Raw genomic sequence first — 16,608 nt, forward strand, 5'->3', positions numbered from 1 at the left:
ATCTGATAATAATCCAATTCAGAGGCAATAATGTAATATAATACATTATTTTATATAATATATTTATATATTTATATAGTCTTAAAAGTTACAACCGGCCCTTTGAGTGCAACCATAATGCTAATGTGGCCCGCGATGAAATTGAGTTTGACAGCCCTGATGTAAACGGTCTGCAGAGTCAAAACCCCTCAAAGTTCACCCTGTAGGACAGTGCTTCTCAAAGTGTGGTCCGCGGACCACTGCTGGTCCGTGAGCGCCCCCTAGTGGTCCGTGAGTATATTGGTAACATTTCATATTTGAAATAAATAAATATATTTAAGTTTTCCGCACCCTCGCGGGTATATCTCCGCAATGGAGCGAGCTTAAGTTTCACTTTCGATTGCATGAAATAGCCCAGCGCAACACCTTCGTCACACATATTACCACTTGTTTGTACCATTTTCAGGCGATTTGTAATCTGTTCGAGAAAAACTATGTGTTTTTTTATATTTGTGGAGTTAGGTGGTCCGCGAGTGTTTTTTTATTGGTTAAGTGGTCCTTGGTATGAAAAAGTTTGAGAAACACTGCTGTAGGAAGTACAACTCTAACACAGAAAATACCTGTCTATGCTGCCCCAGAACGCCTCGTTGGAGATTTCTCTTTTTCCAATGTTTTCTTCCTGGGTATCGCCAGGGCCGCCTTAATGCACGGGCTCAAGCCCAGGGGCCTACGGAGATCGGGGGCCTATCATGAGCCATAACATTTAAAAAAAATAATTAATTCATTTTTCGGGTGTTTTTATTTTTATTTTAAATATTATATATATTTTTTTTTTTTAAATAAGCAAGTCTTGGCTTTCAGAATATGAAACTTTTATTTCCAAAATCACACGATAAATACATTTTTGAAGCTTGTAAAGGGAAGAAGACAGCTCTCCCTCGCCACTCTGCTCTTCCACAGCGCCGCTTCGCCTTCCTCCGATGAAATTGTGAATGTAAGCGTAGAGTAATCATAGATAACACGGCAGGGTCCGTCACAGTTTGTTTTCATCTGGTTTCAAATAAACAAAGTCTTGGCTTTCAGAATATTAAACTTGTTTCAGCAAATTCAGATGATAAATATAACTTGGAAGCTTGTGACGGCATAATTACAAGCGGAGAACGTTGCGGAGTCGTGACGTCACAGAAGGCATAACAACAGCCGGTGTTTCTCGTGAGTGTTTTCTCCGGGAAACAAACACAATGCACACAAATACACAAACACACACACACACTCGTGAGCTTCCCCCAGACCAGTAATCCAAACGAAAATATCTTCCCTCCATACTATTTTGATCATTTGCTCCGCTAATCAATCAGATCGATGGATTCCAGAGATTTTTCTCAAACATGATGACTCCGAAACAGTCCGTGGGCACCACTTAACAGCCAATCAGAATGAGAATATGTTTCACATGTGACTTATTCAAATTGCGAGTGATTGAGTGACAGATGAAGGTTGTTTAGGAGAAAATGTGGGCGAAGAAAAAGTTTGAGAGTGGCGCTCGGAAAAGGAAATTGTTGAGGGACAAGCAGCTAGGCCTATTACAAAAAATGCCGACGCTTACAGGTTATTTTAAACCTGTAGGCCAGGATAAGGAGGAAGGACAGATGAGTTCTGTACCGAGCGGCAGCGGTGCCGGCCGCGCGGCCTCGGAGCCAAGTAGGCCGTCTGGTTCTGATAGCGATGGAGTAGCGGGAGAGAAAGAGCAGACAGGAGGGACATTATCTGTTGGAGGAGATGGAGAGGACGACGAGGACTTGCTACGTGGAGGGGAGCCAACGGCAACCGGACAGATACATGAGGGAGGCCCGATACGTCACTCATCTGGAGGAGAGGACCAGGCGCGCGTAGGGCAGAGTGGAGAAGTGCGATCACAGAGCCTGCCGAGGCTATACATGACTTTGATTTGTTGTTTAAATAGGGGGCCTACAAAACAGCCTTAACCTGCCATGGGGTGGGGGGCAGGGGCTCCAACAAGCCGTTTAGGACAGTGAATACACATACTTTACAGAGATGCTGTATGAGAAACCAATGTGAGTTTGGAAAATTGCACAATTTAAATCTATTCTAGTAGACCTCGACAATGGAATTATGATCAGTAGAAATGGCCATGGGTTCTTTAAGTTAAAGTAAAAAGAGAGAGAAATTGGTCTTTTGTTCTTTACCAAGGCAGAAACTTAACTCGTAAAATATTTAAATGAATACGTTAAAGCTATGGTTGCCAGGCTCAATTTTAGTCAGAGAAAATGTAATGAGTTTCACAGTGAGCTGACCAATGACGTTCATCAAAAATGTGTCTGAAAAACACGACAACGTTCATTTCAGTGGTTTTTTGACAGCGGATCAGTTTAAAGTGTTGCAGGGAGTAATGGAAGAGTCAGCTGCAGTGATCTGTCAGGCGAATAGCTGCAGGCGACAGCTCCAACTCCTCAATGAGGAATCATCCCCACTTTGTCTGTTTATAGACTCATGCCCTGTGCAGCATAACAGCAGATCATGCTTTGCTTACAGTGTGCTAGAAAAAGCCCAATTATTGCCTGCATTTTTAATCAAAACAAAAATGGTTTGTTTTGTTGCTCTCGACACCGTTGCCTTTACCAAACAGGGTTTTGCTAAATCAACCAGGGCCTCAATGTTAAGTACTGCCACTTTAGGAGTGTGGTAAGCATTCACTCCATTTGTCTAGATGGTATTGGAATTTGGGAAAAACTGTGAAATATTATTGTTGTTTTTAAAACACCATCATGGGTTAAATGTGACTAGTTTCACAGACTGATGAAAACAAAGCGAGAACAGACAGTAATGGCTGATCGTGGTAGAGGAGGTAGAGAGTGAAGAGTGTGGGTGGAACTGGTTTCACGTTAAATAGGGACTACAGTTTCATGAATGCTATCCTGGCTCCAAAATGGTGGAATGAGCTCCCCATTGAAATCAGGACAGCAGATAGCTTGCACATCTTCCGGCGCAGACTGAAAACTCATCTCTTTCGACTCCACTTCGAGCGATAGAATTACTAACAAAGCATTGCTAACAAAGCACGTATATACTAATAAAGGACTGGCTTATCTAAAGCCAGTTGAGTAGCACTTGAAATGTTTTGGCTCTATGAAACCTGATGTACTTATATGATTCTGTTTTCTTCAAGGTTGTATCTCGTTGCTCGAATGCACTTATTGTAAGTCGCTTTGGATACAAGCGTCAGCTAAATGTAATGTAATGAATGCTAAAAAAGAAATCCTGGCTGATGAATTCATAAAGGGTTCAAAGTGCTAGAAGATGGGGATGGATGGTCGAACATGGATGGTGAACCCCAGGATTCAATGAGAGATTGCATTGAGTTACAGAAGCTGATAGTGATGAGCTCTCAGTGTGCGTACAGTACAGCAACTTCAAAACGCCGGTGACGAGGAAATGGTACGCTTCTTCCACAAAAACGTTACAGCCGTATCCACTTAAACAACTTGATTTTTGGACAGTACTTCAAGAGTGTCTTGCGTATAAGTTATGTCCACCCCCTGTGTCAGTGACTAACTTCTGGGTGGGATGTCAGAGGGATGCTCCTCACTGTGAAGATGACTCACTGTGGCACGGTGCCTTTGATCCTCTCCCCAGCTTTGTGAATACAGAATAGACTTTGATTGACGCTGTGCACATTATGGCCGTTTCAGAGTTGGCAGGAGAGAAGAATACACGTCTGTTATGTTGAAAAGCTCCGTCTATGCTGCTGTGGGCCAAGTTGGAGGAAATGCACATTTGAGCTGATTTCTACTTCTAACCCTAAACAATGCCTATCATGGGAGGCTACAGCAGCTATCCGTCCTTTGTCATGTGCAGCATGCTTGATTTCGGCAGCGTTTGATCAACACCCACAGCTACTTAAAAGCCCAGACAGCTGCAGATTGGGTTGGTAACAGTTATGTGCTGAAATGAACCTTCAGTGCTTATCATGCACAATGTGACATAACAAAGTAAAGTGAGGATCAGCTTTAATCAACCATAATGGGTGATACAAATGAGCTTAGCCACTGCTACAAAACACGGGGCTCTTCTCAGTTTCAGATCCTCCTCAGTATTCTAACCCTGTGCAACCTCATAAGCAATTACAAGCATATTGTCACGATCTGTCTGCGTTGTGTTTTGTCTTGTTTAGATCTGTCTGTGGTTCCCTGTCGTTTGTTTCCCTGGTGTCTAATTTACCCGATTGTGTTCACCTGGTGTCCCCTCCTCCCTCCTCACCTGTGTCTTGTTTGTATGATTAGTCTTGTGTGTATTTAAGTTAAGTGTATTGTCGGTTCGTACTGTTACGGTGTGTGTAGGAAGCAGGACCCACATGCAGATTAAAGTGACAAAAAACTCCTTTATTTCAAGGCTATACTATTAAATAAAGACTAAACAGAACACTCACCGAGGAACAAGCCATATCACAAGACGAACCGACAAAGACAGACAGAAAAACCAGAACTTAAATACACACAAAACTAACCCCCTGCGACGCGACCTCCTCCTGCGACCTCCTCCTGCGTCATAACCAGTCATAACCCACCAGGCGCGTTTCAAAACGTTGCGGAAGCGGAGCGTCGTGTGTGCAGCCTCACAATTGTTGGATGAACGTTCCACTTCCTGCCTGCGCTGCGTCGCGTCAAAAATAGGATTCATCCTATATTTTAGAAATTCCTTGCGCCGAGGAGCTTCTGGGACGCTTCGAGCCGCGGCGCAGCGGGTCTGGTGGAATAGCACCCATTGACTAGAGTGGCCGCGATCGCTAAAAACGCCGCAGCGCAGACGCTCCTGGTGGGATTAGGGGGGAATCATACAAACAAGACAGAGGTGAGGAGGGAGGAGAAAACACAGGGACACCAGGTGAACACAATCGGGTAATCAGACACACCAGGGAAACTAACGACAGGGAACCACAGACAGATTTAGACAAGACACAACGCAACACAGACAGATCGTGACACATATTATGCCAGGATAACAAGAAAACAAGAGAATGGAAAGGATGGTAGCGAATAACACACACACCCTGTGTATTGGGTTTTGACTCATTAAAGTGTGTACCATTGAATTGCACAAAACAGGTGGAAAGGACTACGCCAAAAAATACTACTGTAACAACAAAATGCAAAACAGACGTGTTTGTAATTCCAATGAAGCGGCGCACCGATCCATTAGATGCAGCACATACAGTGTGAATAATGCAACACTGACAAGGTTAAGCCTTATGAGGGCAGATGAGTCTGGTTTAATATGTTGAAATGTGCTGAGCGCCTGAAAGATGTCTCACACACTCGCCAGTGCGTCAGGGGGAATCAAGCCGACGTGTTTGAACACAGCCAGGTTGTTATCTGAGATATGTATTAACATGTATTCAGGGATTAGGGGATCTAATACCTGACTTTGTTACAATCAGTACAGGATGTACGAGATCAGTGTGTGGCTACAGAACGTTATCAGGATGTGAAAGAGGGAATAAAGACCTGACCTGCAGATCCTGTCGGCAACCTTTCAGGGAAGGAATACGTGTGTGTAAGAGCTTTCATACACACACACATACGTGCCTGTGTGTAAGAGCTTTCATACACACACACATACGTGCCTGTGTGTATTCTGTTTGTGTGTGGTTACGACAATATAGTTCGGCTTAGCTGTTCTGAGCTGTTTTCTGAGTACTGGACGGATTCAAAGCAATCTGCCACCTCTCCCAAAACTATCCGAGCGCTGACTGTAACACAAAGGACGGCGCAGAACACCTGCTGCGATGATGGAGATGGCTGGCAGCCAAGACGACATATGGGTCTCATTCTGGCCCTAATGAAGACAACCTGACATAAATATCGAACAAAACGGACGGCTCTGGAGACCTGCACTGTCCCACTGCTGTGTTGCTGACATTGACATTTGATCATCCTTAGGGTTTTGAGGCTTTAGAAATGTGAGCGGAAGCGTGGAGTGAATGCAGAGTTTGAAATGTAATAGGATACATTTAATGCATCACAATATGGCTCCCCAAAAGCATAAACAGCTCAGTTTCCTTCGAAGCCGGAAGGTAATACAGCATACCATCCACAGTTGCTGGATGAAATGATGTCGCTGCTGTAAACAAGTGCTAGCTCACAGCCCTCACGAGGTGTATGATGTGTCAGAACACCTTAGTGTTGAAAGAAAAGCCTCTTGAAGTTTGTAAGACTTTACTGTCCTTAAGCTCTGAGCCTGTGTCAAAAAAAGAAAAAACATCAAAAGCGAGAACACAGGTAATTAAGATACTGCAAGTCAGTGCTTAAAGGGAAACTGTGATCGTGCATATTCAAAAGCAGCAGCTCAAAACTGCACCGTTTAAACAACTTTTGATTTGATTTTCCACCTGGGAAGGAGTGGAAGAATCCGGTGCCAAAATGCTGTTCTTATATGTTATAAACTAACAAAAGAAAGTTGCAGTTATGCCACTTCCTGCCCCAACCTTTGTCCTTGTTGTGATCCATGTGGAGGCCTGGGGGCAGCCAGGAGGCTAACCGTTAATATAACTGCCTGACAAGAGAACTCTGGCTGTTTAGAGAGATAATGGCCTTGACCAGAGACACAGTAATAGCCTTTCCTCTGCAAAGAAATGTTGTGCTGCCAGTTCACAGCCCTCCATGTTGCCTTTTTATAGCACACCATAATTAATACGATGTAATTGAAGCATATAAGCATGTTCAGCGTTCAGTACACAGAGGCCCCCTGCTCTCACAGGGTAAAAAGCCAAGCAAAGATGTAAAATTATAGTCATCACTATCAAATTACATATTAATGGACATTTCTTTCTGCGGGGTTCATCTTCATGGTAGAGTTCTAAATTATAACGCCATGTGGGAGGCGTGTGGCGTAGTGGATAGAGCCTTGGTGTTCGGATCAGGGGGTCAAACCCCACTGCAGTCAGCATGACGTTGTGTCCCTGGGCAAGACACTTCACCCCAAAAATTGCTCCTGTGGGGATTGCCCACAGTATTGAGTATGTAAGTCGCTTTGGATAAAAGCGTCTAACAAGTGACATGTAATGTAATGTAATAACAGAATTTGCAGAGCAGATCATGTCATCATCTCACACAGACAAAGGCACTTTCCGACAGAATATGACCGAACGGATTAATAATCGACCATTGCTGCCAAAGTTAATCAGCTTCCTGTTCCATGTAGCGCTGAATCACGTTAATGACATCTTGGGATCCATGTTTTGCAGCTCAGGTTTTAATTCCACGGAGGTTCAAACCATCCAATTTAGCGCTCTCATATTGTTTTTCCGGCTGTAATCCGTTTATTAGGGAACCAATCTCAAAGTCTCTCTTGATAATGAATGGCATTTAAATGATGATATGATGTACTGTATATGTGGGGGCAGCCTTCCCTATAGCATGTTAATGATCCACAGCATTCTGCTAATCAGTCAATTAATCACCGCACTATGAATGTAATCTCTTACTTAGGCACTGTTCTACATAATGGGTTTTAAACATTCAAATTCATGCTTGGATTACAAATGAGGCTCATGCTGGTGTCAGGCTCTTTCAATGACAGCCTTTGAATCGGGATGTTATTATATGTTACATCATTATTTTTTTTGTTCAACACACAAGGTTGTGCGCAGTGACACAGCACAATGTATCTATTAACATTTCTACTATGAGCCATTGAAGCTCCATGGTTGTTGTTTTTCATATATTCTCTATAGATCAGGGGTGTCAAACTCAAGGCCCGGGGGCCAAATCCGGCCCGCGACTTCATTTGATGTGGCCCCGCAAGAGCTTGCAAAGAATATAATACTTTTATTATACGGTTACATGCCACTTTACAGAAGCAGGTTGCCCATAAACTACATGTCCCACAATGCATCTCGTTTTGTGACATGCGCACTGAAGAGACTTGCAATTATTTGCCCTGGACTTCTGCTTTCAGACGTAGTTAATTACTAAGTTATTATCCTATCCGATAATAATCCAATTCAGAGGCAATAATGTAATATAATACATTATTTTATATATATTATATATTTATATAGTTACAACCGGCCCTTTGAGTGCAACCTTTATGAGAATGTGGCCCGCGATGAAATTGAGTTTGACACCCCTGCTATAGATGCACGGTACAGTTCATGTTCTTCAAGGGTGGTATTTTTCTGATGACAATCCTCTCTGCAAACTCTGGATCTCATTCAAAAAGCTCATTTTGCTTTTGAGGTTTCACACAGCAGCTGAAAACAAACTCATGTTTATTCATCACATACTTAAGTCTCTCATATCAAGAGCTCAGTTCATCAAAAATAGAGTGAAATAGAAGCCTTTGATTGTCAAAGGTAAACAGTGGTGGATCACTTTGTAATCCATTTCTAAATTGGCTTTTCAAAATGAATCCAGTCAATAGCACTGAAAGGTCAGCCATTGTTTTTTTGCATCAGTAAATATCAAGACAAATGAATGCTTTGGCCTTCTGTTTCTTTTGGACTCACTATTGATCACACTTTGAAGTTGTATTTCTTATTTTACTAATGTTTGAATAATTCAACATTTTGGAAAATATGCCATTTTTTCCAGATATCTTCGGTTAGAGCTAGGATTGTCGATTCCCCTTTTTTCCGAGCTAAACGACTGCTGACCCAAGTTACGTATTTATCGTGCAAATCCAAGACTGACAATAATCTCCTAATCTAATGTTGAGCAAACAAGAAAAGTGAAGCATCTCCCCAAATTGTGAATATTTTTTAAACAAATAGACACTTGTAACTGCAGACTAGATCATCATCGGTTTCACTAACATTACATGACATTATTATGATGACAAATAAAAGATAATAACCACCTGATGTGATTTTTCAGCAACGCGGCAACTCAAAATGTGAATTTATTAACGACCTACTGTGAAAGCATTGATAAACGACATACTAACTAATGACAAGACAGTAGTACAAGCTTATAAAACGGTGCATTAAAGCAAAATTGGTACTCTGAACTTCTACGACTTTACACATCAAATTTAAACACATTTTAATGGAGACTACTTTTCAGCCCATGAAAGAAGTTAAATAAAGTCTTTATAGTCTAATAAAGACTTTCCAAATCTGAAGAATAAACCTGAGGCCGTCATCTTGCTGTGCTTTTATTTTATAGGGATTGTAAAGAAATAACAGGGAAATGAGGGAGAGAGGTAGGCAACAACATGCACCCAATGACCCCGGACAGTTTTAAGGGACGACACGGTTCATTGTGCTCGGTCACATCCTGTGGCTTTGATTTTCCCCTTCTTTAAATCTATCTCTTGGGGGTCACCAATATTTATGTAAAAGCAATACTAAGTCAGTGAAGTACACTTGAAGGATCAATATTTAACGTTTGAACACTAAATGCTTTTGTAGTTGTCAGTTATTTCGTTTTTTTTATGTTGATAAAATAGTGAAGTAAGCTGTTCCAGAACCACCTGTTGTTTGTTTTGCAGAGATTTAGACATTATTAATATCCTGGTTGTAAGGGAAACTTCTGTGTAGCAGCGATGCAGTGGGCGTCACCGACTCCGGAAAGAGACACGGGAAGAGCAGGAGCTTTGATGTCAAACACTGATGGTTTATTTGGAGCTTCGGCCGGAGAATTCACATCACAAGTCACAGCAGCCACGATCTGACTGCACGGTAGAGTTGCCGCGTCAATTCTGAAGAACTCTACCCCAGACCCGTGTATTTAGCTAGTTCCGAGAGCATCATCCAGATGCTGCATAACAAGATAAAATCACAACACCTCTATCAGCTGACGCCAACAGGCAGGAACATAGAACCATAACACCTCTATCAGCTGACGCCAACAGGCAGGAACATAGAACCATAACACCTCTATCAGCTGACGCCAACAGGCAGGAACATAGAACCATAACACCTCTATCAGCTGACGCCAACAGGCAGGAACATAGAACCATAACACCTCTATCAGCTGACGCCAACAGGCAGGAACATAGAACCATAACACCTCTATCAGCTGACGCCAACAGGCAGGAACATAGAACCATAACACCTCTATCAGCTGACGCCAACAGGCAGGAACATAGAACCATAACACCTCTATCAGCTGACGCCAACAGGCAGGAACATAGAACCATAACACCTCTATCAGCTGACGCCAACAGGCAGGAACATAGAACCATAACACCTCTATCAGCTGACGCCAACAGGCAGGAACATAGAACCATAACACCTCTATCAGCTGACGCCAACAGGCAGGAACATAGAACCATAACACCTCTATCAGCTGACGCCAACAGGCAGGAACAGGGAGACGGAACACTGAGAGCACAGCAGCCAAGGTTACGAGGTGCGTGTGCTCAGTCAGGACAGTTTGAACTGATAAGCTGGGTCAAAGTTATGGGCCTTGGAAAATATTCCCCAACACTGGTCTGTAGGTCAACTAAAACTCCCCTTTTGGCGAGACGGTAATATTTTGGGATTGCTGCAGATGCTCCCTGATACAATCATATCTTAATTTGAAACGTACCCCCAGCTGACAGAAACACTAATGTGAGGTATTTGTGTTCTGCCTGAAGGATCCAGTGAGTGGAGGAGGAGACAGAAATTAACAGAGCAGAACAGAGCATCAGATCAATTCTAGTTTCTCCTGAAGCTCACCAAGCTCAAACCGTGGGGAACTTTCTGCTCAATTAACACATTTCACTTTCTCAAAGCCTTGTTTGCTCTCTATGCAAATATTTATACAGGCTGTGTTATTTATGGACAAGGCCAGTGCGCAAGGTGGACTCCTGCTGGCAAGTTAAGCTCTCAGCATCTGGACGGTTTCTTTTTCCAAAGTGCTGTAAACTGGACTGATGAAGAGAGGCCCTGACCCAAGCCGTCACAGGCTTCAGCACACACAGCAGCTGGAATACTAAACATGTCAAAACAGAAACACTTTGAAACATCATTCAGCTAAAATAAACTGTCAATGGAGCTTGAACTGAAGGTTAAATAAACGGGGGGGAATTGTATCATTTTCATTGTTTGCACATTTTAGACATGAGCGTGAATGAAAGTCACACATTAAAGCTGAAAGTCGGTTTGTTTGTCTGTGCGATCAATTTCTGTCACTGATACAAACACTCCTTACTCCTATTAATCCTCCAGTGAAAATGATACAGCATGCACACAGCATTCAAATGGTCTATGTTTTGAGAAATGTCAGCACACCATACTGAACCAAAGATGTAGGAAATTAACTTGCAATCTTTTTGCCATTTGCCCTTGCACAAGAAGAAAATGTAGAACCAAGTAAAGCAATTGTCAGGCAGTTCGCTACTTCATAAGACTTTAAATGAGTTTCTACAAATTATTGTAATACATCTTCTATTAATTCAACTGCCCAAATTAAACTTCTGGGTATATTCCCAAAATATGCTGAAGATAATAATGTTACCACCAGAGGATATTAAGCCATGACTCCAGTTGTCCTGTGACAGATCCCAGACAATAGAGAGGTAATGACATCCTGAAGCAGTCCTACTCCAACATGTGCAATATGTCCTTCCCCATCAATAGTGAAACAGGCTCTAGATGAGCCAAGCTGACACATTGCTTGGCTCATCGTATGTGGAGGGCCATTGGCAATGAAAATGGTGTTATATGGCCCAGTAGTGCTGACAGGTTTCTTTCTCCCCCTCTCCTGCCCTCCCCCTCCTCTCCTCTCTATGTCTCCCTCTTCTAGGCTGTTAAGAGGCTGGTACGTGGAAAGAGGAGGGGGGAAGGATGGATATTCAGACCGGTGTAAGAGCCTCCCCCCAGGGAAGCCGGCGTCGGATGCAAGGCCTCATGGGCCGTTGACCTGCTGTCTCCGTGATTTATGGCGGCTGGGGGCCTCCGGCCACTGCAGACACCTCCTTTCCCTCCACACACACTGCAGGATCGCAAGGAGCCACACACACTGCGCCATCGTCTACGGGGGCTTCCAAAGTGGAATTCTTCGCACATGCTGAGCTGCAGCACAGGCGCGCGCACAACTCCTGCTTTCAACACAGTCTCATATACAAACAAACCCCTCCATAAACATTTCTATACTGCAGCAGCGTGTCCCGCATTCCCATCATATTTCCATTAGACCGAGCATACTCTAAGAGTATTCTCCCTTTGACTGTGTGTGGATTACTATCAGTCATGGTGTGTCAGCTGTAAAACAGGGACAGGGGCGGATCAATGGAAGTGCGTTGAGTAACGAGGTGATGTTCCTGTTTTCACATGGTCTGAGAGCAATCAGCAGCCAGCATATCTCCGCTGACTCCACACACTGCTCTGCTTCTACATTGCAATAACCGTCCTCCTTTAAAGACTGATCGTGGAGTGAATTATAGTATTGTTGTAATATAAAAGACACACTAGGCGGACATTTGCTCCTGTGCACACAAGAGCTATCAGAACACTTTAAATGCAACTCGTTTCGCTCCAACCTTAGAGGTTTGGAGTGGACACAGTGCCCAATCACCTTCTGGTGTGTTTTTGCTTTTGAAACTGGGGACTGATAGTGAGAGCCACCAGGTGCCCTCGCCATGGTGTTACCGCCCCCAGACAAACGCCACGTGTGCCTCACCACCATCGTCATCATGACCAGCATGGCCTTCATGGACGCCTACCTGGTGGAGCAGAACCAGGGTCCCAGAAAGATTGGTGTGTGTATAATAGTGCTGGTAGGGGATGTATGCTTCCTCATAGTGCTGCGCTATGTGGCAGTGTGGGTCGGTGCAGAGGTGCGCACCGCCCGAAGAGGATACGCCATGATCCTCTGGTTTCTCTACATCTTTGTCCTAGAGATAAAACTCTACTTTGTTTTCCAGAATTGCAAGGCAGACAGGAAGAGCTTGGAGACGGTGGCCAGGAAAGCTTTGACGTTATTATTATCAGTATGTGTACCGGGCTTGTACTTGGTTCTAGTGGCTCTGGATAGTATGGAATATGTGAGAACTTTCCGAAAGAAAGAGGACATGAGGAGTCGTCTGTTCTGGGTGGCTCTGGACCTGCTGGACCTGCTGGATATCCAAGCCAACCTGTGGGAGCCGCAGCGGACAGGCCTACCCATCTGGGCCGAGGGCCTGATGTTCTTCTACTGCTACATCCTGCTGCTCATCCTGCCCTGCGTGTCTCTCAGTGAAATCAGCATGCAGGGGGAGCACATGTCGCCCCAGAAGATGATGCTGTACCCGGTCCTGAGCCTGGTCACTATAAACGTGGTCACCATCCTCATACGGGGTGTGAACATGGTGCTGTTCCAGGACAGCCGGGTTTCCACCATCTTTGTCGGGAAGAACGTGGTGGCCATCGCCACCAAGGCGTCCACCTTCCTGGAGTACCGCCGACAGGTAAAGGAGTTCCCCCACCCGCAGAACGCCATGGCGCTAGAGCTGCAGCAGAACAGCCACACGCAGCCGCTGCCCAACGCCACCAGTTTACCACATGAACCTTCGCCGGCGCAGGACGTCATTGACACATGACCGCCAGCTCTGGACTGAGCATCATTAGGAACTCAAAGCTTTCTAATGAAAGCTACTGGAGGTGGAGGTGGATAGAGGAATCAGCTGCATGACGGGATGATATTCTGCTCTTGTCAAGCCCACATGAACTGCTGTGAAACCATACAAGAGATTTTCAGCATCACTGCCTGTCAGAACATACTGTAAACCTACACTTGACTCTGAGTGCAGCGTGCAGACTTTGAAATCAAGTCAAAGGTTTTTATCGTGCTATTGTGTTTTTAATTGTTTCAAATGTTTTCAAAGCTCAAACTTTTATTAAAAGACAATCTCCACAGTGTGCAGACCGGTGACATTATGTTGTGTAAAATGGGCAGCTGGTCGCCCCTCATGAGTATCTTGTATTTTTTAAAGGTCACTTTTTCAACTATGTGGCATTTCCTTTTAATTCCAGCACCCAAGGAACTACCATTCAGCGCGAGGCACTGACGGAGAGGAGGAGCAGAGATTGATAAGGGTCAGTCATGGGGGGCTATCTGTGCTGTGCTACAGCGAGGTTGGTGGCAGACGAATGCTTTTCCCTCTGTGTAGGGTTCTGCTGAGAAATGAGCTCTGTGGAAGCTGCTGCCTCGGTCAGTGTAGCGCTTTACGACCACATGTCTGATAAAAGCACCGGAGCTCAGCACTATACCGTCCACTGCAGGCATCCAAGCGTGTGTTTTACTGTGTGTGTATGTCACGCACACTCTAGCCTATAGAGTATGTGTGCCTGCAGGCGTACGTGTTCACCACAGGAGGTTTAGCTTATTTTTTTGGCACAGATGTGAGTGGTTTATGTGTGTAATGTATTGAAAATCTGAAGAAATACATGAAAATAGAAAAAAAACGTATATGGGGGTGAGATGCTTTTTGTTTCCTGTACTGTACATTCCTCCGAACCTGTAGCTGAAGCCTTGAAGTCAGAAATTTTTTCCAGAGAACGCCTCACTAATGTATTGACACAAGATACAATATAAATACTATACGAATTCAAACAGAAAAAAGTTTATTCAATTTATTATTAATAATTATTATTGTTAATTATTATTATTGTACATTCTTTACTTGTTGGAGGCAAATTATGTTTTAATAAAAGTATGAATAAAAAGATTTATGATGAAAGCATGGTTTATTTTTCCAGATTTCCCATTTACATATTTATTATTTTTAGCTTAAAGGGGACCTATCATGCAAAATGCACTTCTTGATGTATTTTATACATAAATATGTGTCCCCGGTGCGTCGGGGAACTCACGCAGCGTCAGAAAATAAAACCCTTTCTCTTTTCCTCTGTACCCAGATCTTTTAAAAGCAGGTGTACAACGAGCAGATACAGATTTGCTGCCGATATGACGTCAAAATCGGCAGCGGACCCACAGAAAGTTGCTGTCAGAAACAATGCCTGACGTGTTTTGGACGTAATCTCGTCTTTGTTTACATTAGCAAGCCTCGCTAACACTCAGAGCTAACCTGTACTGGAGAGCACATGTGTTTAAAAAGCAGGAGATTAAAAAAAATGAACTCACCTTGTGATAAACCTGCAAGAGAAAAAGCATTTGAGCTCCATACTGTTTCAGAAATAATCCTTGATGTGGTTTAGAACAGGATAGCGTTTTATCACAGCAGAATGTAACTTTATCTCCGGTAGAATTCTGATCAGGCATTAGCTCCGCCCCCTCTTTTTTCTTTTTTCAAGCTAAGGACCCAAAATATGTGTTTCTCTAACAGGGCTGCAAAAGAGGGGTATAATCAGTATGAGGCATGGCTACAATGGGTGAACTGTTTGGTATTTTAAGCAAATATATTTCCAATATAGCATAATAGGTCCACTTTAATTAAGGCAAGGCAAGTTTATTTATATAGCACATTTCAACACAAGGCAATTCAAAGTGCTTTACAAAAAACGAAAGACATTAAGAAAATGGCATTTAAAATCAGTCATTAAAAAGAAAAGCTAATAAAATAAACATAAAAAGAAAAAATACATGGATAAAAGTTACAGTGCAGTCTAAGATATGAATAGTTCAATTAAAAGCAGCGACAAAAAGAAAAGTCTTCAGCCTGGATTTAAAAGTAGTAAGAGTTCCAGCGGACCGGCAGGTTTCTGGGAGTTTGTTCCAGATATTTGGAGCATAATAACCGAACGCTGCTTCTCCATGTTTAGTTCTGACTCTGGGGACAGAAAGCTGACCAGTCCCTGAAGACCTGAGAGATCTGGATGGTTCATAATTTAGCAGGAGGTCAGAAATGTATTTTGGGCCTAAACCATTCAGTGCTTTATAAACCAGCAACAGTATTTTGAAATATATTCTTTGACACACAGGAAGCCAGTGTAAAGACTTCAGAACAGGAGTGATGTGATCCACTTTCTTAGTGTTAGTGAGGACTCGAGCAGCGGCGTTCTGAATCAGCTGCAGCTTCCTAATAGATTTTTTAGTGAGACCTGTGAAGACACCATTGCAGTATAGTCCAGTCTACTGAAGATAAAAGCATGGACAAGTTTTTCCAAATCCTGCTGTGACATTAGTCTTTTAATCCTAGATATGTTCTTTAGGTGATAGTAGGCTGATTTAGTAACTGTTTTAATGTGACTGTTGAAACTCAGGTCAGAGTCCATGACTACACCTAGATTTCTGGCTTTATCTGTTGTTTTGAACATTGCAGGCTGAAGCTCAGCGCTAACTATTATACGTTCTGCCTTGGCTCCAAAAACCATTACCTCAGTTTTATCTTTGTTTAATTGGAGAAAGTTCTGACACATCCAGTCATTGATTTGTTCAATGCACTTACTCAGTGTTTGAATTGGAGCATAGTCTCCTGGTGAAATTGTTACGTAAATGTGTGTGTCATCTGCATAGCTATGGTAACTTATTTTGTTGTTCTTCATTATCTGAGCCAGTGGTAGCATGTAGACGTTAAAGAGAAGAGGCCCCAAGATGGAGCCTTGAGGTACCCCACATGTCATATTTGTTAACTCAGATGTGTATTTACCTATAGAAACAAAGTTGTTTCTGTCCTTTAAGTAGGATTCAAACCAATTTAGAACTGTTTCCGAAAGTCCCACCCAGTTTTCCAGTCGGTCTAGTA

At 43.2% G+C, this 16,608-nt stretch overlaps 1 protein-coding gene across 1 annotated transcript in view; it reads left to right on the plus strand.

Moving 5' to 3' along the window:
- The window catches only part of tmem121ab (transmembrane protein 121Ab), a 44,778-nt gene extending 30,212 nt beyond the window's left edge, over positions 1-14,566 (plus strand). The window contains exon 2 of the mRNA XM_034076298.2: positions 11,730-14,566. Within this exon, the coding sequence (XP_033932189.1) occupies positions 12,565-13,503 (939 nt within the window). The 5' untranslated portion in view covers positions 11,730-12,564 and the 3' untranslated portion in view covers positions 13,504-14,566. The remainder of the gene's footprint in view (positions 1-11,729) is intronic.
- Positions 14,567-16,608: the final 2,042 nt, after the last annotated feature.

This window comes from Pseudochaenichthys georgianus, chromosome 24 (genome assembly GCF_902827115.2).
Source record: "Pseudochaenichthys georgianus chromosome 24, fPseGeo1.2, whole genome shotgun sequence".
NCBI classification, from domain to species: domain Eukaryota; kingdom Metazoa; phylum Chordata; class Actinopteri; order Perciformes; family Channichthyidae; genus Pseudochaenichthys; species Pseudochaenichthys georgianus.